The sequence below is a fragment of the Onychostruthus taczanowskii genome, unplaced genomic scaffold, assembly GCF_017590055.1.
Source record: "Onychostruthus taczanowskii isolate IOZ18803 unplaced genomic scaffold, ASM1759005v1 scaffold8, whole genome shotgun sequence".
In the NCBI taxonomy this organism is placed as follows: domain Eukaryota; kingdom Metazoa; phylum Chordata; class Aves; order Passeriformes; family Passeridae; genus Onychostruthus; species Onychostruthus taczanowskii.
Window position 1 is genome coordinate 12892825 of NW_024505892.1, and position 26866 is coordinate 12919690.

At 36.0% G+C, this 26866-nt stretch overlaps 3 protein-coding genes across 6 annotated transcripts in view; 2 read left to right on the forward strand and 1 right to left on the reverse strand.

The window, feature by feature from the left end:
• The window catches only part of TIAM2 (TIAM Rac1 associated GEF 2), an 87932-nt gene extending 86691 nt beyond the window's left edge, over positions 1–1241 (forward strand). Inside the window, exon 26 of the mRNA XM_041423960.1 lies at positions 1–1241. Within this exon, the coding sequence (XP_041279894.1) occupies positions 1–644 (644 nt within the window). The 3' untranslated portion in view covers positions 645–1241.
• The window catches only part of TFB1M (transcription factor B1, mitochondrial), a 26851-nt gene continuing 1154 nt past the window's right edge, over positions 1170–26866 (reverse strand). For all 4 annotated transcript variants that reach the window (XM_041423967.1, XM_041423964.1, XM_041423966.1 and 1 more), the window contains exons 3-8: positions 25526–25677; positions 21902–22010; positions 20006–20157; positions 15668–15787; positions 4701–4828; positions 1170–2090 (exon numbers count right to left, since the gene is read on the reverse strand). In XM_041423967.1, the coding sequence (XP_041279901.1) occupies positions 1829–2090; positions 4701–4828; positions 15668–15787; positions 20006–20157; positions 21902–22010; positions 25526–25677 (923 nt within the window). In that variant the 3' untranslated portion in view covers positions 1170–1828. The remainder of the gene's footprint in view (positions 2091–4700; positions 4829–15667; positions 15788–20005; positions 20158–21901; positions 22011–25525; positions 25678–26866) is intronic.
• Positions 10847–11579, forward strand: CLDN20 (claudin 20). Its single transcript, XM_041423968.1, has one exon. The coding sequence runs from the start codon at positions 10920–10922 to the stop codon at positions 11577–11579; it is 660 nt and encodes a 219-aa protein (XP_041279902.1). The 5' UTR covers positions 10847–10919.

The window sequence follows — 26866 nt, forward strand, 5'->3', positions numbered from 1 at the left end:
CTTCCACAAGATCCTTAAAGGTACTGAAGAAGTCATCCAGCAGCGAGTGGAACGGTGACCAGGGGAGAGGCACCTTCCAGGACTCTGATGAGTGCAGCCTTAGCAGCAGTACTCAGAGCAGCAGCTGCCACACTTCTGAGAGCATCCAGGAGCCCAAAAATTCATCTCCCGATAAACATGCAGAGAACACTGCGTCTGACTTTTCTAATGTTCTTGTCAAAGAATCCGATATTCTCAGTGATGATGATGATGATGAGGACTATCGGAGCCTAAAGAAAAGCAGCCCTACAAAAGACATTGAAATACAGTTCCAGCGGCTGAAGATTTCAGAGGAACCCAGTGCTGACTCTGAACAGGATCAAGCTGCTGAAAATGAGGAAGAAGATGGCTTTCAGATAGCACAGCATCCAAAGCTCGTGCGCGGCCATTTCTGCCCAGTGAAGAGAAAAGTTAACAGCACAAAGCGCAGCAGAGGAACTCTAATGGCAATGCAAGAACGTCACCAATCCCTTGACAGTCACTCTGACACTGCAAACCTGGATCTGAACTCTATTTTAGAGAGAGAATTTAGTGTCCAGAGTTTAACATCTGTAGTTAATGAGGACTGTTTTTATGAAGCTGTGGAGAGGCATGGAAAATCCTAGCTTAATATTAAAACATTAATTTGAAGTCCACATAAAATTCAACAAACATTTTGCTTTAAAACTAGTAAATTCATGGAAGCTGCAGGAAAACTACTATCTGATTTTGTGCACTAATACATTTTTGCTCAAAAACAGCTGTAAAGGATTCTTAAGTTATTTTAATTTATTGTGGATCAAAAATAGATTAAGTTGGCCCAGGTTTGTAAATTAGTTCATCCCTTTCAAGCATTTATTAAGACAATGTAGTGTTCTTGGGGATGGCCTCATTAATATTTTAAGTAATGTGGAAAAGGTGCTAGTGAGTGGCAGAGGGGTTTACAATGGAAAGTAGCATTGCAAACTGAAATTTTCAGTACCTTGGGCATTTTATTTCTTTGGTTTTCATGTTTGCTTTATTTAAAGCACAATTAAGTTATTTTAATGTGTTTTAGTGCACAACAGTGCAGAAGTTTCATTTTTGTATGTTTCAATGCTGTTTATACTTTATACATATGTGTAAATACAAAAACAAAGCTTGGCCTGTAATCTTTTATTTGACTGTATTTTTTATTTTCACTATGAGCCTGTACAGTAAAAGACAAATAAGTATTGTACTTAGCCATGTTTTCTACTTTTTATTGTACTGCTTTTCTGTAGTTGAAACTTTAAATCCCAAATTCCTTGCTTCTGCATAAAAGAGAAGAGTATTAGCAGACCTTGAGGCAATTGGTGCACTTTATCCTCCCGTAAGCCAGTCACGTGAGTGTATTTATAAGAGTCTTGGCTTCTGTTTTTTAAATTACTCTGCACAGGAGGATGTTCCAGGATAAAAAAGCACAAAAACCCAAACACCATCTTATGTAGTGATGTCTGAAAAGTATTTTTCTTCAATTTCAGTAAAGCACTTGCATTTATACAGAATTCAATTATATCAGAAGTATTGCAACTTAATTACCTTTCTCACAACGTACCTTGTTTCCTGGTATGTGTTCTAGCCATTTCCCTGAAGTAAAAAGAACCTGGATTGCCTTTTCCCTTTTGTCTGCTGCTGAATGGAATAGAGAGATGCCCTCTCTCTCTACCACATTCTCAAAAGTAGGTCTTTCATAGCTGCATAAATGTAGGACCATCTAAACCTTCTTTTATTAGGTCAACACCTGTAGATCAAGGAGTTAAAACTAATAAAAAAAGTCAGACTTGTGCTGTTACAGCTGATTTTCCTCTTCAGTCCGTTCAGGTTGACCAGTACTTCCAAGTAAACTTCTTGTCATCTTCTTTTGCCGTAGTTCTTCTCTGTAGTTGAACACAAAAAGGCTTGGGTCTTCATCACACATTTTCCTGTATGCATTGCACAAGTTTCTAAACTGTGACATAGAGAGCTGAAAAGGACGAAGAGTTGGATCAACATTTGCTGTCATCATCAGCTGTTCTGTTCTTTTCAAGCGCCCATTTTCAGGAAACAAGGTCCTAAAAGATATGGGGTGAAGAAAAATTTCAGCAATTCAGACAGACAATTACATTTCCCTTAAGAGTAACATGGAATTAAATAGTAAACCTATATTAATTATGTCACTATTTTAGCTCTGGCACTCAACATACTTCATTATCTGAGCAATGGAAGCATATACGGGTCCTTTTTCTGCCAATGCAAATTATGATACCATAGGAAAGCACATACATACATTACAGACTAAACACATGCACGTAAGTTCATGATTACTAACATTAAAAAGAGCTTTGGGTATGATTACAAGCACAGAGCCTTCTTACAATTAGACTCGTATTTAGAAAGCAACAACATATTAAACTGTGCAAAGCAGATCAGATTCAAATAAATATGACTTTCTTTCAGACTGTTTCATTACAATAGAGAAGACAGTATCACTTATCATTAATACCCTAATTCTAATGTCAGGAAAAAAAAAAGCCAAAAATAAGAAAAGGAGCAATTAAATATGGCAATTAAATAATTGCCATTCACTTTTTAGTATTTAGAATGTGGGAGAATGTGGCAGGAGTCCTAGATTTTGTTTTCAGCTTTGTTCACAGACAGGCATATAAGTACATTTATTCTAGGGCTTTACCACCTCTCTTTCAGAAGTCCCCCAAATCTGAATGAAGGGTATTAGGTAAGTGATTTTTAATGTCACACAAAAATACATACTACACAGTGCAAACTATTGAAAGGACCAGCTCTTATTAGCAGTAGTTCTCAGTCTAAAATAGGCCAGAAAGGCAAAAAATCTGCACATGACTCATGGGCATGTCTCAATTTTCAAATTCTATCTGTGTTATATACATAATACCTAAAAATATTGTGCATCTAATACAATAACACATGCCCTCCTCCCTGCCATCCACCAGATGTGTTTGGCTGGTTGGCTGGACAAACTAGTCCAAAGGCTTTGTGCAAGAAATTATAGCTGGTAGCGAAGTTAAGAAGGAGTTTAAAATTACAAATGAAAAATGAAACTTCTAGGAACGCTGTTTGAAGCATATGCTACTTCAGGCCTTTGTCAAAATGTTCCTATTAGTTCAGCATCTAGGTCAGCAATGTGTCAATTTTTATTTCAATATCCCTCTTTGATTCCGTAGCTAAAAAACATACCTTGAGCAAAGTCTATCTAGTCTTTTTTTACAGACTATGAACCATCCTGTAAGTATCATGAACCACAACTCAAAGTACAATATGGACTTCATAGCACAATCTTATATTTCACATCTCAAAGCCCAGAATTCATACATAAATATAAAGTGATTCTATTGCCTTGTTTTTATACAGTCTGTGTGATAGAGAACCTTATAATGAACTTAACAGCTTTTTTATAGACCAAAATTTGCTATTTTTTTCAGGTCAGCTAAAGAGTAAGAGGATTGTGGTTTTTAGCTGCACACTAGGGCTAAGGTATGATAAGCTGCTAGGGGAATACGTGACGTCCAAAAGTTCAGTTTTCCCCTCCTCACCTCAAAAGAATGTAAAGCAGTTCTTAGCAATTTGAGATTACACAGAAGTTGGGAAAGTTTTTTTTTAAACTTTGGTAACAATATTGTAAACAACATAGATATGCTGATTGCATGTGCCTTTTGCTTACATTGTCAAGAGAAACCATTCCTTCACAGAAGAAGAAAAGAAAGAAAACCACCACCACCCTGTATGTCAAAAACAAACCAGTCTAGAGTTTGGACACCTCATTTTCTAAACACTTTGAAATGCATACTCAAACTTTAACACAAAGAAATCTATACTCATTTTAGATCCAATGTCCGCGTCCTACATATCAATGGCATTCAGGGCGTCAAGGAAAGAGAACTCAACAACCCAAAACTAGATGCAAAATTCTTTGCTCACCTTTAAAACAGTGACACAGAAGGCTTGTAGTACAGTAGGGTATCCACCCTAGCTCTAGACTGCATCAGGGCCAAAACTATGCCCAGCAACATTCAGGGAGCCCAGGCTGCAGGAGGTGCCTCCAGTCATAACAGCAGCTCTGTCACACGTTCTACAGAGCTGAGTGCTGGGGGTTGCCCATAGTAAGTCAGACACATGGCAGTGCTGGAGTTTAAACAGGATCCTTGGAAAAAAGACTGCAGGTTTCTCATATCAGAGAACCTAATAAATTCCCTCTGTAAGATAGCGGGATTTTTAAAGAGCCAATAAGAACTCCATAATTTGACCTTTTGACATCCCAAAATAAGTAAAATTTCCTACAGATTACTCCTCACACTGCCATCTTTGGTTCTGGATTTTGATACTTTCATTTTTTAACTCAATCATTCTGTAGTTTTTGTGGCTCTTCCATTTCTGAGGCAGACAAACTATTGAAAAGATGACCACTTTATCCTAATGATTTTTAACAACTTCAACACACTAACAAAAATGCACAAGTAATTACTACATAATTACTTTAGATATTAATCTCACACTTTTGTGTCCAGAAACCATTCTGAAATAGAAAGATCTGATGAACTACGATGACAAATTTAAAGTTGCAAGAATAAAATCAAACACATAGCTGATTTAGTAGCTGATGCATTTACAAAACCATTTCCTAGGAAGTTTTCATTAAAAATACTTACTCAATTCCACGGAAGCAGTATTTTCTTCTAAACTGAAAAACACTTTGAACCACCTTTTCTACCAGCTCAAATGGCTGCTGTATCTTTGGTTGCACCAATGGAGTGAAGTGCACCACAGCCACATCCACCTATATGGAAAAGAAAGATCAATTTAGGTAGACATTACTTCTAAGTAGACATCAGCAAACAGGCACAATATAGGAAGGCATTCTTGCAGCAGGTAAGCCAGCCATGCAGTGATAATGGCATGGTATGGAATAGAAAGATTTGCCTTAGCTTTCAAGGCCCAACAGAATTTTAGTCTTAGTTATCTACATATTTCCAATTAGTTCACATGCCATCAGTACTTAGTACTTTTTACCCCCATGGCACTTTGTCCATTTAGAGCAACTTTCATGTAATCTGTAAAGTAATTAGCACTTCTGTCTTCAGATCCTTCCACAAGATAATTCTGACATGATGCACAAATTAGATAATATTTGATATACAGGCTGAAGGGCAGCTGGAGAAAATTGGTATTATAATTAGAAATCAAACCCATTCCCTATATGTTTTCTGTTGCTTCAGGGCTTTTCTAAAATGTAAGCCAAGGAATTGCTTTTCAATGTATTAAGATTTCTAGGAATGGTACGTAGAAATAAGTGCACTCAGTTTAAGTGACCATACAATTCTGTATTTACACTGTGTATCACAGTTCATCCAAAATTATGTCTGAACAATTCCACAAAGATAAGCTTGTATATATTCTTTTGTAGTTCTCAAATCAGACTGGTTCACAGAATAGTCACGTGCCCTGTGTCTAAGAGCAGAATGAAATAATATGTACACACTTTATGTTTTTTATATTTGTGTGTGTGTATATATGTTTGTATGCATGCCATGCAATTATAGAGACACTGTACTATATAGAAACTTTCTGAATACAGACTTCTGTACTAAAAATTAGGAGCTGGAAAAAAACTCCAGTTCTGCACAACAATGAATAAAGCAGCTCGTCTTTCAAACTAAATATTAACAATAAGAAAAAGGAAACATTTCTGTGGAGGAGCACACTGAAAAATTTTTAATATGTGTACAAGTACTGTACAAATTTTTAAGTGCCAGATTTAAAAAAGTATTTAGTCACTTATTAAAAAGAGTCTGCTAAAATGATAGGCGATTACTGATTTTTTTAAAAATATCTGACAGTCAATACTAGCACTCAGAGAACATGAATTTATGATCACATGTGCTAGTTCTGACAGAAAAAAAGACACAATCAGACCAAAGAACAGCTGCTGCTAGAACCACAGTCTCAGTGTACCAATTGTTTGAGATAACCCAGAGCATGAGAGTACTTCAAAAAAGAAAGTGTTCCTCCTACTGCTTCAACCAAAACTGCTCACAGCACCCTCTGATGTGGACATAATCTGACACAAAGGTACTAAACATCCATTTTGTTCTTTCTGTGGGAACAGCTCAGCTATTAAGCACATCTATCCAGTACAAATGCTTCTATAACATAAATTTCAAAGGAATTGTAAAATCCAAACAATGTAAGTTTTTTTATGTAGACAGAACTTACAAAGCTGAGCAAAAATACTGGCTAGAGAAAGGAAAGAAAATACCAATTAATGGCGCTGATGAAGAAAAACCCCACAGCAAGCTTCCAGTTTTAGCACTGCTGACCCAAGTATATACTACTGGAGTATTTTTCATTAGTTGTCCACCTTCTCTGAAAACTAGAGTTAAAAATATAACAGAAAAAATACTTAAAATTACTGAAATGTGAAGCACAAAAAGTTATTTAAAAATCAGGTGACAAAAAAGCTTGACATATGGAATCTGCAGTGAAACACAAAAATTATTTCCCAAAGCAGATTTTTAATTTTTCAAGTGTTCAGAGCATCTGCCTTTGTCATGGGTTACTCCTATCAGGAAGATCACAGGGATATAGAAAAAAAACCCTGGTGCTCACATTGAGTATAAGAAAAGTTAATTTTTTAAATACATACTTCATATGTCCAATCAGCTCATTGAACAGAAATACTAAGGGCACATGCATATGTTTATCTACGTTTTGGTCAGGAAATATAACAAGGTATTACCCCACAAAATTAGGGTAAGAAAACAACCAGAGTCCATGTGGCATCACCTAGTCACCTCAATTTTGCAGAAATGCTCATAAGTGAGAAATAAGGGCTCTTTGGGAGTTAGAGCCACATCTTGAACAAAAATTTCAGAAGGAAAAAAGCACCTAATCTAGATACAGTGTACAGCTTCAGAGCCAAACAGCTCAATTTGCAATCTCAAGGCCAGTAGGCAATAATTTCTGCTTCTGAAACCAAACACAGCACTTCTCAGTTCCATTATAGACACTGTTTTCTTTGGACCCCAGGAAAGATGCTTGGTTACTATAGCAACAGATACAGAAGAAAGCTTTTCATTTGTAAATGGCCATTCCTTTAAAATCATATATGCTATTTTCCCCATACCTTTTAATATGCATCAAATAGAGAGTAGAATTATGAAAGCTAACAGAGCACATAAGAGCACTTAAAATATACATGTTGATTTGGTAATTTTACTGGTAACACTTTTCACCCAACCAAGTATTTTAGAAATATTTACAAAATAACACTCAAGTCTTACAAAATAACGAATACGGAAATCATTCAACTGATACACCCCAAACTGTCAATAGTACAGCAATTATTCACCCCTTACTGTTTTAGTATAACTGTACAATGAAGGTTTATGTTCTGGTAGGGTACGAGGAACACATAACAGAGTACAATTTAATTCACACAAGTCTGCTGCCTTGATAATGAAATCAACATACTAAATCAGAATAAGCTTAAATGAGACAATTTTTACTAATTGTTGACAACAAAGGTCTCATAATGGGCAATACATGTACCTTGCAACAGGGCTGTATTAAAAGCAAACCCACACAACCTTTCCTCAAGATGTAATTTGCTCATAGGGAACTAAAACCGAGGAAGAATATATTACAATTTCATTAAAACAGACTGCTTGAGATCCTACTGAGATAGTTCTAAGCCAGCACTTTCACAATCCAAGTATTCTGCACTATTTTATCTGTCTACTACAAACAAATGTTAGGCCTAACACCAGATATGTGCAACTTGCAGCACAATCTTGTTCTGATGAGAGTTCACTTCTGGCTCACTTCCAGCAGAAAGTAACTATGTCTCTACAGTAATAAAAATTACCTCTGTGTAAGAAGATCTCTAGTAACTCCATTCACACCAGGCTCACAAACAGAATCACAAGAAACCCCAAGCCAGGTACGGAAACTGTGGATCTATCACTGCTGCAATGTGCAAGACCTTTCTCCCAGCTTCTTGATTTCTCACACCAACTTGTCAAGGCCACTCTCTAATGTGCTGCATTTACCATGGAAGCCCCACCAGCAGCTTTATTCCCTTATTCTTTTATACAGCCTTACACAAAGGTAACAAGTTAGAGGATAACCTATGGAAGGCTAAAGCTATCAAGAACAGATAAGCAAAGCCTGCAGCTGAATAGAAGTGTCCTGCTGTTCCAATTACAAATTAAAACAAATTGCACACTTCTTTTCTGGGAAAATTAAACTCTTAATAAGATTATCTGTGATGAAAAAAACAACAACTGACAAACAAGAAAACTCTCTGACTCTCAGTGCAACATAAATGATTCTTCCCCCTAGTCTGTAAGTCTACAGTTTCTGGATTCTCAAGATTTTACTTCATTTTATCACTGCTCATACTTTCCACCACAGAACCTGGATATCATTATGTATTTAGGACTAAGGGCCGCCGTCTGTTTTATTCCATAATCTCTTTGCTTTCCCTTACTGAGTGTTTTTCAAACAAAACTCATTAAACAAAGTACTCCTTTATTCTCGGGTAGATGGAACTAAGAGAGGGAACAAACAGCAGTAATGCACTTGCTGTGGAGAACAGAAAAAAAAACAACATTCCAAGAAATTTTGTTAATACATGCCAATGCAGTTTTATATGAGAAGGGATAGTTGCATTCAAGAGAAACTGCATTTACCAGGACACCTACAGCGAAGAAAACATCTCAGACCTCACAAAAAGCAGTAAGTCCTACACAAACAGAAATTAAGCATAACTGTATTTTTAATTACAACTGTAGTGCTTATACTTGAATTTATCATGCCTTTAAATTGGTTCACCCCACTAAATGTAATGTATGGCTACCATTTGAAGTGTTTTTAGTTTATGCTTGCATGTTTTTATATACTGATGTTTTAAAAAGGAAGCAATGAAAAAGGCTGATTCAGAGTACTAATTAGCTTTTTCAGAATATGAATGAGAATACAAATCAGTTTTTGAATGAGTTTTGAGCTAACCCAGACCTGTCAGTTCCTTCTGTAAAAGGAAGTTAAGCCATCTTTGCCATGGGCCTGTACAGCAAATTATATGTATTTTCCAGAACATCTCCTCCCAGCCTGAACAAACTGAAGGGATTTGGAAATAGGCAGATCTTTGAAATAAGGTTTTAACAATTACTAGCTGCTAATATTTTCACCTTAACTTTAAGCATTTTTAATATATATATATATATATATATATATATATGCTGGACAGATTTAGCAAATCCTTGAACTATTACCTGAAATAAATACAATATGAAAAGATTAGAGTATAAGTATAAAAATTATATAGAGAGAATATAGAGATTTATACTATACATTATAATAGAGGATAACAGCATTATACTTATAAAGGATAAATACATAAATTAGTTCAGAAATGCCACTAAAGACAGAATACATATTGATCAAAACCTTGTTGTGTTATGCATAATGAACTGAAACAAGAGTACAATGCTACAGATATTTTGTATTCCCCTTATTTTAATTTTATTCCTTATTATTATGGCTTTTGAAAAAAGTTCTAATGCTGAAGAACAATTTTAATATCATTGCACATGTTTAGATAAAAAGTCTGAATCATGCTTTCTAAGACAGAAGCCTGTCCTTTGTCTACCACTGATAAAAGATGAAACCTGCCAATTATCCAGCCCTAGGCAAAAGGCAAAGCAGGGTACCACTTTCTAATCCTCCTCTCAGAGGTTTCAATCCACTGTTCTGCATCTGCAATCCCAACAGTCCAGCTGAGGTGCCAGCAACAGTTCTGTCTTCCCAGCTGCACAGTCATCACACTGCCCAAAATGTTTTCATCTGTCAAATAAAAGTGGACTCTTTATAAAAGAATAGCAAGGAGCTTTTTAAATAATTTTTTTTAAACTGCCACTTCTGGCAGTTTTGCCAAATGGCAAATTTGCAAATTATTTCAGACAGGTGACTGATTCAAAGAAGGCATCTCCACAAATGAGCTGTTTCATACCAGTATTAAAAACATTTTAGAAGCAGAAGATCATCATATTCACTCTTATGACTTCCTAAATACTGCTGCTCTAAGTCAAGGAACGGAAATAACTGAAAATAAAAAAACGGTAAGTTTAAAATGAAATAAAATATAATATTGATTTAGAAAAGTCACGTGACTAATTGTGAAAATGCAAAAACTAAATTCCATTTAATTCTCCTCCAAAGCTAAGATATTTTGTAATACTTATTAAAAACATGAACAGATAATATTTAAAAAACAGACATAAGGAGTTACGTTTAATCATAATTTAAATAAGAGATAGTACAACAGTGCCCATTGTTATAAAAAAGTCAACAGGAACTGACTACAGCTACCAACACAAACAAGGCACCTGAAGAGTACAATATATTTTCTACCAGGATGTTTTCCTACCAGAATGACTTGTAATCTGCAAGTTTCTAGTGTTTCATTTACAATGTATATTTGTCTAGTAAGCCTGAAATTTGTACGCTATTACCAAAACCAACTGCAGTAAAATAAGTTTTGCTTGATGGCTTGCAATCATGTATGAAAGGGCAGCAGCTCCTTTTTACAAGCAATTCTAAAGCGCAGTCCATTTGCCATCATCCCTGTTCAAGTACCTTGTGTACAGCAACTCAGCTGCTGCAGGGTCATATTCAGATATTCATTCAGATAGCTCTAATTTTAAATGCAAGCTTTTTTTGTTTGCTGATTTCTTTTCCTTTCCCCCTTGAAATTCTCCTCCCCCCCTTTCCTCCCTGTTGCACAGACGGCCACAGCTTGGCTACGAAGCTCCCAGTTACTCAATTCCACGAGAGAAAAGGCAGACAAAAGGTGACAGAAGATAACCATCATGGCATCAGCAAGCCTGCAGTTCTTTGCTTTTATTCTGGCTTTGTTTGGTGCTTTTGGAGATATCGCAGCCACCTTGCTACCAAACTGGAAGGTAAATGCAGACGTTGGTTCAAATATCATAACAGCTATAACACAGATGCAAGGACTTTGGATGGACTGCACATGGTACAGCACGGGGATGTTCAGCTGCACCCTGAAATACTCCATTCTCTCTCTCCCCGTCTACATCCAGGCTGCACGGACCACCATGGTGCTGTCGTGTATCCTATCAGCCTTTGGGATCTGCATCACTACAGTCGGAATGAAATGCACAAGGCTAGGAGGCGACACTGACAGCAAAAATAACGCTTGTTTTGCTGGAGGAATCTGCTTCATTCTTGCAGGAATCTTTGGATTAGTACCAACGTGCTGGTACACGAGAGAAATTATTTCAAATTTTCTGGACCAGACCATTCCAGAGAGTAGTAAACATGAACCAGGAGGCGCAGTTTATACTGGATTCATCTCAGCAGGATTTCTGCTTATCGCAGGTGTGATCTTCTGTTCTTCCTGTTTTAAAAGGCAGCAAGGAGCATGGATTTACCCTCCAAAGCAGCACCATTTTCCATCCACAGAGCAGGAGAGCAATGCAGGTTACAGCCTGAAGGACTATGTATAAATAGTTATTTCTATCCATTGAAGTATTTCTATTCATTCAAGGGGGTTTTTTGTGTGTTAAGTTAGTTTGGTTATTTCAATGAATGTATAACATAGCACTTAATCTTTCCTGTATCTGGGTTGCAGTTATGCTTATGCAAGGTATTTCATTTACAGGGGCATCCACAAAAAGGAAGGAGTAGGAAGAGATACTTGTCTGCTACAAGAGTACTTTATTTTGCTGATTTTTCAAACCCTTCGTTCTGACTTCCCAAGTTACAGTTATTGAAGAACAAGGAACTATTTTAAAAACATAACTGACTGTACAATTTATGCATCGATGTCTTGTTACAGTAGAGACGATTAAAAACTAACTGCTTTCTGTTTAGTGAATCAGACTTTCAATAACATATGACATTTTACAGTGTATTTCACATTTTTATCTTGATTTTATTTATGATGCAAGAAAAAAAACCCCAGAAACTATTTGTCCAAGAAGCCCACTTCAAAGGTTTTAAAAAAGCGGACACATCTGCCTTTCATTTTCAATTCTAAATTGCTGTGGTAACTAGATTTTGTTAAAAAAAAATAAAAAATACAAAAAAAAAAATCAACCAACCAAAACAAATCCACAACAAAAGCTCAAGGCTCCAAACCTTAGCTGCACTGTATACTCTGCGTATCAGGCTGAAGGATCAGCAGTACCATTCAGCTCTTGCCAAACCCAGCTCTCCTGCCCCAAACTGCCACCTGCTGTGGGTTTCATTTATTATTGTTAAAGAAAAGTAGGCTGGACAGTCACCAACTGCTACTAACACAGTGAATGTCAGAGATGAGGAGCAATACAACAAGAGAAATGTAACCATAATTGTCAAAACACCTGCAAACTGTAACACGATAGAAACCAAATTATCTATGTTCAAGAATCTGTAAACATTCTGGCTTACACTTGTTAAAGGCAGTTATTAACAGCTCAAATAACACAGTAACTACTTACTGCCTTCTACATTTCTGACCTTCTGAAAGAACCTTTTAAGTTATTTTAATTATTCCTGTAGGATCTGCTCCAGGCCCACTCCCAGGTATTCTATTACTGTAAAATGTACTATACAACAGTGAAAAAGAAACAGCTTCTTTATTTTAACTGCCTTATTTTGAATAATTACCTTAAATCCTTTCACCTTTTCTTTCACCACACAGATTTTGTTTTGGTTATTGGCAAAGTATGTTCTACTTAAATACTTGCCTAAGTGAGAACAAATCAAGCATGAAAATGGGTATGGCACAGACCTTTAAATTTAGGAATATGATGCTGGATGAGACTCTCAATAAAATCAACTGCTATTTATTCTGCATATTTATACACAACTTTCATTTTCCACAGTACTAGTCTGAAATTTGCTAAAAGACCATGAAGGAGCCAAAACATAAAATGTTTGTTTGGTATGTTGGAAAAATATGTTTCATTACAGCATTTGGTAAAGTGGACTGTTTTATGGACTTAATATGTAGGTAGTCTTTATTCATAGAGTGTCTTCATTTTTCATGTGCAGAATGGCATTACATCTTGTTTTTATTCTACTGTTACATACCTATTTTGAGTTTTCTATGTTTTAATCAAGGAGCTTGACTTTTCCCATTTCTAATGCAACTATCAGCAGTTATTAGGTATTGCAGAGACTTCATTATAACCAAAAAGCCAATTTCTTTTTTTCCTAGACACTATGTTGCGCAGCACCATTCCATTAACCAAGAATCTTTTATGTCTCAACACTCACAGAAATGCTGAAATAATATTCATGCATTGAGCAAATGAGGTAAACAACCCCTTCTCACAAACAAGCATCTCACCTTCAGAAAGGGGTTTGACATGACACTAAGCTGTGATCATTACCATGTACGTGAGTAAAATCTTTTTGCAAAAAGTTATAATCAAGAGGCATTTTTACAGGAGGGTGTAAGAAAAAGGTAATAAATAGCATACCATGAGCACAACAAGAAGTTCATTGGTTACACATACTGCAAACTTTTCTTCCTGAAACTTTATATAAAAAGTAGCTGTACTTCATATAGCTGTGAAACAAAAATCAAGGATGGAGCCATCTAATTCACAGTATGCTGCAAGAGCTTTCCAATAAAATAAATTCTATGAGAAAATGTAACATCTAAAACCAAGTCAGTCTACAGCTAAAAGAACAAGGACAAAACACAAGATTGGTCTACAACAGGTGTGTGAAGGAAACAAAATAATAGTGAAAACAGGTGCCAGTCCTGTCTTAAAGAATTCTACTTTCTGTTTTTGCAATATAAGAAATACTTGTTTCAACTCAAAAAATACATCAAATAAAAGTATGCCTGCCTTTATGTACTGCTTTTTTTATTCAACAGAGCACCAACTGACTATAGGATGTGTTTATATCAAGATATTTGTACTCTGTGTGTTACTTCTCTTGGTCAACTACGGCCTTTTCAGTACAGGAAAATGGAAATATCAGTTAGAGCTTCCCAATTCTGGGACACAGTCTGCACAAGACTTTTAACAGCATTAGCTTTATTAGCACTCAAGTTGTACCCACCACTGAGAAATCCTCACCATAAAACTGGAATTTTAGCCTTACTTAAAACTATTTCATATATTTGACAGTGAGAGGGCATCCTGAAATTATTTTCCATCCAGCTAGGAAACAGGGAAAAAAAACCTAAGCCAAAACCTCAAAGCAAAAAATAAGATTTCTTAAGCATGGTCATTTTCTTTCACAACAGATTGCTGTAATTTAACATGTTTGAACAATTACTTTCTCAAAAAACTTGCTCAAAAAATACTTGCTCATTAAATTATCATCAAAATATATCCAGATAGAGACCTTAAAATTCACTGTGATAAAGAAGAAAATAACCTCCCACAGGGTCTCAAGAGATATGCCAGAAAAGTAAAAAGGACCAATAGAGAGAGAGACTGATAAAGGAGAAGGGAGATGTACTGAAGAGCTGAACCAACCAATTAAAGAGGAACTTTCAGAAGCCGCAAGTTCACTTCTGAAACAGACAGACAACTTGATAGAACAAATAGTAATGGTTTTAAACTCCCAAAGGACTGATTTAAATTAGATAAAAGGAAAAAGGTTTTTACAATGAGGCTGGTATAGCACAGGCATATTGCCCAGAGAGATGGTGGATGCACCATACCTGGAAACAGTCAAGATCACATTGGACAGAGCTCTGAGCAACCTCATGTAGTTGAAGATGTTCCTGCTCATTGCATGGGAACGGTACTAAATGACCTTCCTTCCAACCAAATATTTCTATAAGCCTAGGATTTCCACACACATTCAGGGACACAGACATGACTTAAAGTCAGGCACAAATTTTTACAAAAAAATCCAACCCAAAACAAAACAAGCTTCTTGTCTAAAATACTAAATTATTTTTTAATTTTTGATTCCTGTACTCATAATGGCTATTAATAAAAACCAGGGGCAGTAGATAAGAGGACAACAAAGTGATTGTTCTCTACTCACTCAAGAACATATAAGAGAGAGAAAAGATTGTTACTTTTTTAAACAACTAGTGGGATTCAGCTGACAAAGTGCTGTAGCAAATAGGAGGGAGTAAAATATGCTAAAGATGACTGGGGTGAAACATAAAGATTATAGAAAGGGTAAAATTAGAGATGTTTGACAAAGGTGAAAAATGAAAAGCTTTTCTTACCACAGTCTTTCAAAAGACCCATCAAATCCTTAAGGCACAATTCCCAAACTGTTTATAAATGACAACTGTAAAATAGCAGGCTTTTGAAAAATACTCCAATCCTAGCAGACTATCCTGACTCTAAATCCAATCTCCCTCTCCAGAACACCCAAAGAAGTATGCTGACCTCGCAGATAGGTTTGAAGGTGAAAGCCAAGTTCTGAGGAACAGAAGAAAAAAAAAAAAAAGGAAAAAGCACTTTCTCAGAATAAGCATGCTTCATTTACAGGAATTTTACATCCCTCCACTTCGTAATATGGAGATGTTCAAACAGAGCAGCCACCAATGTTCCTTAGTGAAAATAAGATACATTGCTTGAGTGACATATTAACAAAAACTACAAAAAACCACAGGAAAACCTACCTCTGGCTTTGGAACAAAGGCTTGACCTGGAATTATGAAACAGTTTTCCACAGTGCAGAGATGCTGAGCCATGATGGACAGTCTGCTGCGTTGGTTACTTCCTGGATTAGCTGTAAGTCTCTATGGGAAAATCAAAACATGTACATCAGTGATACTGAACTGACCAAGTGACCAGTTGTATTAAAGCTTGATTTTCTGTATAATCAAATTGAAGAAAAAGACACCAGTTAATCATTAAAAACTTGTACCAAATTGTATGCCCAGTTAATCTAAAATTTTCTTCTCCAATATAGCAGCATTTCACTAAGATACCACGCTGATTTACAACCTCAGTCCTGCAATTAAATGCACATGAAAAGGAACTCCTAGAAATTCTGCAGATCTAAATGAATGTCAAAAGAATTTTCTATGGATACAAGAGAAAACTAAAACTATTCTGACTGCAGGATTCAAAACAAACCTAACAGCAGCTGACAGCACTCTCACAATCCTTTCCTTCCACTGTTTCTGTATAAAACATTACTACTTCTTTTTCTTCTTCAAGACGAAACAAAGCTTCATAAACTCAAGATAAGCTAGAAATCAAAAGTTCTTCATAATTAACTGGTCTACGCTTACAATATCTGCAAGGAAGCTGGGTCTACTTTACATAAATTTAGAATGCCTAACAGTGAGAGCATTTAATACTTAAAACTCAATTTAAGTATTCTCTGATTTTCCCATGAATTTTTTTTTCAAAATAGTAACCTGGACAGAGATTTCCTAAACTTTTGTGACCTGGCAAGAAATGTATTTTATTGTTTTGCTAGCACAAACAAAATTTAAGCATATAAAGCATCTTGTAAAACAAGACTCAAATTACAGAAGTCATTTCACCAACACATGCAAAAATAGAATAAAGATGATTCATGTTCTTATTTTCCACCACCTCAATAAAAAATAAAAACTAAACCCCAATATGCATATCTGGTAATATTTGTACAGCACGTAATTCCACATGAAAAGCCTACTCATGAAGTGCTGTCATGCTGATTAAATTTATGCTTGAAAACTAAAAGTAAAACCAGTTGCCAAAGTTTCACATTTTTCAAACAACTCTTCCTAAAAGCTGTTCAGCATGGAGCAAATACTTTTCAACGACTTTTTGGAAAGAATGCTCAGTGATTCTTTTTGCCTATGCCAGCATTTAAAGCTACCTTCATTGTTGTGTCGGAGGAAATGATTATTCTCTAAAAAAAACCCAGACTGCAAAGTCTAACAATGCAATCTGACACGCACTTCCTTAACCTCTGCAGTGGAAATGAAACTGACCTAATGGCAACACTTGTAGCAATACTTCCAGTGCCAATTCAAACAAACCCATCTTTACTTCTCCCAGAAACCAACTAGCAAGACTCATGCAGTAAGCTCCTGCTTCTCAATTACAGAAGGGATAACTTAACATCTGGATAGCAACATCTTAAACCACTTCAACCACAGCAGCAGGAGCATACTTGTGTACGGCACCCATGCACAGATCAGCCAGACAAAGCCCCAGCCATGGGAGGGACATGCGCAGCAGCTAGGTCAGCTTGCTCAGAGACCTGCCCTGCCTGACCTTGAAGGTTTCCAGGGACAGGGCATCCACCCCATCTCTTGGCAACCTGCTGTAGTGTTTTACTACCCTCACTGTAAAAAATTACTTCCTTATATCTAAATCAACCTTCTTTTGGCTTAAAACCACTACTCCTTGTTCTACAGCAACAGGCCCTGTCAGAGGATCAATTTTAGAGTAAGTGGGCTGGAAAAACTTGGCCTAGGATGACAGATTCAAGATGAAGCACTGAAGAATTTGGGAAAAAGCAAAAGTTCTTAGCCACAAAGTGAATAGCAATTTTACAAATGTAAACTACAAAGAAAAAAATTATCTGCTTGACACTCAAAAGTGCTATTTTCACTGATGTGGGTATTTGGCCTTTTCTTCCTTAACAGGCCTCAGATTCAGCATATAAAATACCTGCTGGTTCTCATCAGCTTTAATCAATTTATTTATACCATACCAGAGCAGAGTGGGCTGCAGTTGTAGGTGTCTAGTGACATAACTCACACCAACATTGCTGTGCTACAAGAAAACAGAAAAGCAAGAAAATACCAGCAAGAAAGGCAAAGGTATCAACTTCTCTGTTATACTGGCAAAACAAAGTCTGACCATAAATAAGAGAGTACACTGCTTCACTTTCTTACTGTCAACATCGAGTTATCCTAACTAATTATAAAGCACGTCACATTCCATGATGCATCTTATGCTTTCGCTGAGCTTATGACATATACACAGACTTTCTTTGATATTCAGGTTCTTAGCTTGGAAATATCCAGGGAGGATACCAAATTCCCCTATCAGGACTATAAATCCAGAGATACACAAAATATTAGTAGCAACTCACTATGATCTGCATTACACTGTTCTCTCTTTCCTCATGCTGACTATGCCTGTACACACCAATTTACAGTGGATACCTTAAGCAACTCCAGAGGGTCAGGAGAAAAGACACAGAGCCTAATTATTGTTCTTTCTCCTAATCATAAAATAAAATAGTATCTTTACAACAATTTATTTTCATGGTATCAAACCAATAATGGAAATGCAAACCAAAAACCATGAACAAGTTTGTCTTTGAGGAAGACCTGTGTTGAACAAGAATCAAGAGATCTCAGACTGTAAACTCAACAATTAACTCTGTTTCACTGTATGACCTTGAACAACATACTCCATTTCCTAGTGTTTCTAACTCCTCAGTGTTTTAAGTAAAGAGCTTAAGTATGCATGGGATTTTGCACCTAATTGAGCTATGCTGGGTGCAGAAGAACTGTAAACTGCATGTCACCAATGACATATGCAGCTGGGTACAGCAATATAAAAGACACAGTGCTCTCACACAGTGTTAGGTGAATTTTTCTGTCACAAAACTATGCATCTTACCTATCATCACTCTGCATTTTACATCACAGTCTATTAGCCATATTTCGCAACAAGGCCTAATCTCACATGACTTGAAGTCCTCTGGGAAACAGACCTGGATTCTGTAATGCCTGAAACCAAATGAGCCCAGAACTGAATTAAGAAAGGTATATTAAGAAATCTGGTTTGTTTCATATCAAATGTTTGTCCCTAGTGTTCTCTAAAGCCACCTACTGGAAATACTTCTTCAATCATGATTGCAAGGCTAGGGCAATGATGACACAACATGGTTTTCTTTGACCCAAAAAATTACAGCAGACATTCCACTCACATATATAATTACTCATTTTCACAGTGGGAAAAAAACCAGCAAAATCTTCCTATTCGAATTTTTACTTTGAAGGATTAAAATTACAACAACATACACACTGAGGCTGCACAGACAAAACACAGCACTTATAAACACTGAAGTAATAAGATGGAAATTCAGTTTTCAGGCTGATGTGCAACTCCTTTTTTTCATTATAAATGTAAGCGAGATGCTTGTTGAAAGCCAGACTGCTTCCATAACTGCAAAGCAAAAAAGCTATCCATTCTCTATGCTTTATATGTTTCATGCAATGTCAATAGAAATAAATTGTTAAGTCTGAAAGCACTGTGGAGTAGCCAACCGAGTATCAACTGACCTAATATTAACACTACTACACTGCAGATCAGTCTGGCCTTTCTTGAGAAACTAACTATTAATACAAAGTAAAAGAGCAATTGGCTCTTGGACTTGTGGTGACTGAAGTCAATTAAAGCCTTTTTACACACAGAATGGCAGAATACATTAATAATTCTGATATCAAGTCTCATTCAAGAAAGTCAATGCCAATTTCCATGGTCTTGGCAAACACCCCCTGCATTTTAAGTGCTTAATCACAAGTGGAAATAATGCTAATCTTCAATTTTTCCTTATTTTAAGGAAGGAGTTTCTTAAAAATTATTTTAATATAGAGGACAAAGAAAAATATGTGTATTTCTTGAGATAAATGAAAGGTAAGGAAAAACAGATTGATGACATGCTGCACAAATGACTGTGAGAGAATAAACATATTTGAAAACAGAAGAGTGTTGTGCAATCTATTAATGTTAAACAAATCAGACTACAAAAAAGAACAGAAAGAGCACCTTAATCAAATATAACCCTGCATAAGACATTAAAAAAAATTACATTCTTGTGAAAGGATCAGAGTAGATAATTAACACATCGAAATTCACAATTTATAACCACATAAACTAAAAACTGAACTAACCTTTTCCTCTCTTTTCAAAGTCAACTAAGACCGGGGTTGTAGTCTTAAACAAAAGATTGCATATTAACAATATGCAAAATTGAAAAAATGCCAAAACTTTACCTCCCCAACTTCCTTTTGAAAAGTCAGCGTCATCTGTGTCCTGCCGTAAATAAAAGGTCCATCCCTTTTAGAAACATTCTCCAGCCATTTGATGATTAGAGGAGTTGAAACACTGAAGGGCAGATTCCCAATGATATGTATATCTGGTGGTTCTGTTGACATTTGACAGAAGAAAAACAGCTGTGAAAAAGCTTTGAGGAAGATTTTGCCAAGAAATAAAATACAAGAAAGATACATCCTATCAACCTAGACTTAAAATATGGAAACATTTTTTTATCATGTCACACCAAAATGATGCCTGTCCATTTATACTCATCTTACACTGACAAAATTGTATTACTGTTCTCAGTATTTACTTGGAAAAAAGTGGTTAGGTCTGGTTCTTATTTACATTTGAATAAATCAGTAACTTTCAGATGATTTTCAGCTGATGAGTAAATTCCAGCTGAGCTACTCTAGAATGGCAAAACCACAACAGCATTCTTGGGATTTCAAACTATGACTATTAGGTGAAGAGTAAATAGCCATACTCATACTTCTGTCCAACACATCCTCCCAGATGCATTTTACTGAATCCCAACAATCCTCAAAACAACCACCTAACTCACAGTGGACAAGAGCTCTCCTTCTGTACAGAGTCCTCTGAAATCAAAAGGTGTTAAAGTACAAAACTTAGCAACAAGAATGGTACCTGTTTTTCAGTTATGCATCATAACAGTATCTCTGTGTGTTGTACAACACAACATGGGGATTTCAGTAGCAGGGACTCTTATGTCTAAGGAGAAGTGCAAAGAAGTGGGCAAAATCCAAAACCAGTGTGCTGTTTCTTGGATATGACAATGTTTAATAACATGAATAAGAGATGACAATTTCAAATTCAAGCTGTTTTTCTGGCACACTTTACTTATTACCACTTTTTAGACTGATATTTCTAGTCTATCTGTGGTATTACACATTTATCAGAGATGATGGGTTTTGAAACCCACCAGCTTTTGAGATTTTCATATGGCAATAATACAGAAGAAATGTATCTTGCCTCTAACTGGTTAGCTCAAAACCTAACAGTCACTCTATGTTCAAGAAAGGTAATTTTTTAAAACTGCACTACACTCTCACATGTACATTTTATCATAGTTGTTCTGTGAAGCACCTGTCTTTTGCAATGAGGCAAATAAAACATACACTTTTTCTAGGTGAACATGATGTGCCATGGTCTTTTATGTCCTAAGTCAGAAAGCACTTTACTGCTCTTCAGGCATGGCAAAGAATGACTTTACCTTATATTAATAAATTTGGAAAAGGGGACTGGGAGGTTATATCTGATTTATCTAATAGTAATACATGTTTTGAAAGGGAAATGAAAGAGTGCCCTATTGCAACCTCAGGCTTAAAAAAAAAAAGGCAAAAAAATTACAATCCTGATGAGATGCTACTTTTGCCAAAGATATCCAGCTGAAACGAAAGCAAAGAAAAAACTACATTTTTGAACGCAAATTTTCCAAAAGTTTCAAAGCAAGTTACAGAAATTTCTTCAGTGGAACAGCAGCAGTGGTGATTTCTGACTTCTTCAAAAAGAGGAAAAAGCCAGGAAGTGCACCATTTGATCTCCTTTTATGCTTTCCAGAAGTCATTCCTGTGCAGTCAAGACACTCTAAGGTTAGTAACTGCTAAGCTTCTCAGTTTAAACTAAGGTAAATGTCACACAAATTCCACTGTTTTGTATTGGAAAAGGAAGAGAGGTTTTCTCTAGGGGAAAAAAACCAAACAATTGTCTCTTTATCTTCAACATGTCCCAGAAGAGAGTAACAGCTGCACTGAGCGAACTTCAATTTTATCATTACTTAACACTAACTCAAAAGCCCTAAAAAATGAAGTAAACCAACTTCAAATACTAACCATCATCCCAGTCCTTTTTTAAGTGCTTTGGAAAAGCCTTCTCCATCTTATAGGTCAGGATATCTCCATGAACGATGCGCACTTTTCCTGGAGCTGCTTCAGATAGCATCTGTTTGTAAAGAAACAGTGAGTGTTAAACAAACTGATTTCCAGTTTCAGCCACTGCAGGAATTAAACCATTGCTGTATATTTTCTTCAATACACAACAAAGCACAGTAGGAGTTAGAACTGAAAACACTGTTAGTAAGTATTGACTTTCAAATAGCAAACACTAGATATAGATTAATGTGTGATTCTATAAACACTTAAAAATTCACAAATGTATAATTCTTAACAGAGAATTCAAACTTAAAAAGACTCCTAAGAGTCTCTTCAACAACAACAATTAACAACTCCCAGGTCACTAGCAGGACCTCACCTGATTTAAGTAATAATGCAAGCAGGAGGTTTTTAAAGGTGTTTAGATCAATTACCTATGAAAATAAGACCTCATGTTATTTATTCTGTTTCCCCCACAGCCTTAGAGCCTATTATCCAATTTCAGCCATATGCGATACAAGGTTGCAGAAATACTAATTTTTCCTTTTACATGAAAAATGTGGAAGAGATTATATTCCCTGTAGTAGCCTACACTTATACCATTAAAAAATAAGGAATCCACTTAAAAGATGGAATGAGTACCTAGCAGGAGAGAAGATCTCAACAATTTCTATCTTCATAGACAGTACAAAATCATCTCCACTGTCAGCTTCTGCAGTGCACTAGCACAGCTTATCTAGTATTTAAAAAAGGCTGATATGCAAACTCAGTGCTGGCTGTAGTTTGACAACCAATTCTTTAATTTCTGGTGTCAGTTCCCACAATCAAAATTAGTTAAGCTTTTTTAATGTTGTACTAATCTTTTCTCTTACACTATGAAACTATGCACAACCAGCACAACTCAAAAGCAGTGGAGACTTTTTCAAAGATGACATTTGGGGATATTTATTGATTCTATAAGACAACAATGAGAAATGGCTTAAAGAACAACTTTGCTTTTGCACAGAAATCCAAATTCATGAACAGTTAAGTGCCAGTGGCTTAACTGCCAAAATAAACTGCTCATCATTGTTACTACCATTTTCAACCTGAATGATGTTTATATGCTCAGGGGCACAAAGAGCTTTCACAATTCTCCGAGCCAAAGGAAAATACTGCTTTCTCCTACTGTTCATATAATGTTGTAATGAAATTCTTTTCAGTAAAAGTTTAGGGTTTTTAATTATCAGAAAAGCTAAGTTTTATGTACAGCAATAAAAGCTTAACAAAAAAAAACGAAGTGTTCCTACATGTTTTAAGTGCAATTACTTCCAAACAGAAAAAATACAACTAATCTCAACTCCAAACCACTTAATGGACTTTTCAGCATTACACTAGCAATTACATGACACACAAATTCACTAATCTGCCATGGTTTGTCAAACCTTTCTTTGAAGCTGTTATAAATGCTCTAGCAGGATTATACTGAAAGATAATGTAAGATTAATAAAGTTAGAAAATAGTGTCATTTGCTAATAACAGTTTTCTTATCAAGATTGAGTTTAGGGGCTGCTGAATAACACACTTTACGTAACTGAGAATTGCATTGAATTTGTGACCAGAAAATCATTGTCTTATATTTCTAATTTGAAATAAAGACTTGGAAACCCAGTGAAGCTTTTTTTACTTGAAGGGAAAATGTGTGCAGCTAACACAGCCCCAGGAGCTGCTGTGCATCAAGGAGACCAGCCAAGAGTGTTCCATCATACAGATACTCTCATTCTTCACATACAAAAGGGCACAAAGGAAGCATAAGGGGCATAAGTTTAAAACATGAAATGGTGTTCCTGGAATAATTTTATATTAAACACATTCTCTTGTTCCCTTTCTCTCTTTATCAATCTTTCCAGCCTAAAAACTATTAGGGCATATGGCATAGAAAGGTTGGGATTCTTTAAGACTGAGACAGAACTGACAGATGCTCAGCTGGTGTAAACTTTAACTCAGTACACATATGTTCTTCACTGTATTTCAGCTTTGCAGTAAAGAATATCCTCACTTCAGTTTTGTGAGAGACCACAGCTTGAAAAACAGTTAATGAAAAATGCTGTATGCTTTACATCAGTGATTTTAAAAGTATCTAGTAATAGTCCCCAGTTGTTATTTTCATCTCCGACGTTTCCCCTTATTCAAATCTCAACCATTTTATAAGCATGAGTTTTGATACTTTGCTTTGGAAACCAGAAAAATTATTACAACTCATATTATTAGAAAAGAAAGATTCACTGTTATGTATCTTGTTCGTATGGAAAAAAAGCAATACCAAATTGAACACTAATGGCTGCAACACATTTCTTGCTCATTCACATCCGCTCTTACTGAGTTATACCACCTCTATGTTCAATAACCTCATTCAGACATTCACTTCTACTCTGAGGAGATTAGCAATTAAAAATAATGACTAGCATTATGTCACTTGAACAGTAAAGATAATTACATACCAAAAGCTCATTTTAGATGCCGAGAAGTATACTTTTATTCAGATAAAACTGTTGCAGAGGACGCATTTTGGAAGATCAGAAAAAAAACATCCAAGTACTTAAAAAGCTCTCTTAACTAAAACAAGTGCCATTTAACCTCAAATTCTCTCCAGTCCCAAACCAGTTCTCAAAAATCTAAAACATAAATACAGATTGCCCCCACTCAAGTAAAAACATGGTTTCACATTTCATAAAATGAATATGGCATATTATACGTTATTAATGGCTAATCCCACAAAGACATAATTACATGAACATTCAGTTTCAGGGTATGAGCAGTTTCATTCATACTTTACATTATTTTTATCATATAAAGAAACAGTAGCAGTTCTCAAGTGAACTGCTTATTTATTTTCACTGCTGATTTACTGAAAAAGACACACAATTTAATGAAAGCCCTTTGAATTGCTTTGAGATTGCTTTGACATAAGAAAAGAGTAAAATTTTAAGATTTTTGGATTATATTTTTCTTGCTGGATTTATACAGCCAAATTCCATAAACATCCAGCAACACAAGTAGATAGCGTTTGAAAATGGCACAATGATTTGTGAACTGATACCAACTTTAAAAGAAAGGAAGAAAAGCTTAAGAATGTTTTTTTGAAGATGTAAAATACGTGCTTGCTTTATTCTTCTCTACCTGGATGTTAATCCACATTGACTGTATTAACTGGAGATATGCCTTCCCAATTTTATAAAGCATAATTATCAGGATTAAAATGAAGACCATACATAAGGACATTACATACAGCCTTCAAATTATGATTTCACCAGCACGATGAACGCACCTGAAATGTCTCAGCCTGAAAAAAACCCGACAAAACCAATAAGCCTTGCCAGTAACTCATTTGCAGGATAAGGTCCTAAAGGGCCTATGAGAAAGCAGGAATAATGAATTGCCATACTGTGTATCTTCAAGCAAATTATAGCTCTGGTTTCTGCCACAGAACCAAACCTATTTTCAGTGCTGAGATTCCAGCAAGACACCTGGAATCTCTCTAAGTTCTCAGAAGGTTCTTATTCAGTGCTGTTGTTATATGTACACAAATTATTCTCCAGTTGGTACCTGCAATCCTGGGATAAATCGAGCATCTTTTTCAATTAAAAGGAGTTGTTCAACACCAGCACTGAGAATGGATCTGGTAATTCCTCCTGGCCCAGGGCCCACCTCGCAAACATGGGCATTCTTCAGCTCACCAGCCTGTTTCACTATCTTGTCTGCAAGACACAAAGGACATACTAAGCCTTTATTTTCTGGGAGATTCAGCTCACCAAGATAACCTCATTGTTTACTGTTACACAAGCACAAGCATGCTTATCTCAGAACAGACATAAACAGTGACACATCCCAGTTAAATCATCACGAGCCTGCCAGACTGCACAGAATTCAGATTTGTTCCATACTACAAGATATACTGAGCTATTAAAAAAAAAAAAGCTACTTTTAGTTTTATGTCTTTAGTATTTATTGTGTTCATTACAGAATCAAATAAAAAGAGAATATTACTCATCTGTACACTAGCAGTACTATTGTGCTGGAAACAAGCACTTGTGTCCAACATCCTAAAGTCTCACTACTTGTCCTTATAAAGGTATTTCACTACAGCACCTCTATTTCAAGGCAATTTAAGAAAGATACAGTAAATCTTTGAAGATTATGTTATGCACAGAGCAATTTTATGAGGGAGAAACTGGACTAAATGAAGAGCTGGAACACAGGCAAGTGGTAGCTATAGAAAACAGGGCAGTTGGAGGGTGAGGAAGGAATACCCATATGTAAGTGAAACGATACAACATTAGGAAGCATTATAGACAGGAAAGAAGACACATTAAGGACTAGAAAATTTAGCTAATGAAATGAAGGGATCCTTGGGAAGCATGGAGAGAAGACCCAGACAGAAATTATGCTGCTCACTCCATGACCTCTTACGTTTGCAATAAAAAATATCCGAAGACCTGTGTACCTGTAAAGTTTTACTAACGGCATGCAGAAATCTGTACTCCAGGGTAGGAGTCTGGGTGTTCAGGAAGTGGAACTGAGTTTCATGTTCTGAATTTTTATCAGTCTGATTCATCAAAATCACATCATTAGCTACATGAAACGGCACTGCATATCTAAATGCAAAATCTAGCCACCACTGTGCCAGTGAAGACACCCACCCCTGACTGACAGAACAGTGCCAGCTTTGTCACCCACTGCTGACACAAAGCCGGAAAAAAATCAATTGCTCAGAACAATGCAAGTGCTTCAAACCAGCTACATTTCTGATAAACTGAGACAAATGACTCTCCTATCCACAGCACACAGCAAACTCTAAACTGCCTGATGTGTCACGTAATTTCTACAATAGAGAATAATCTGATAGAGAAATGCTAATTTTTAAGTCAAACTTATAAACCAAAATAG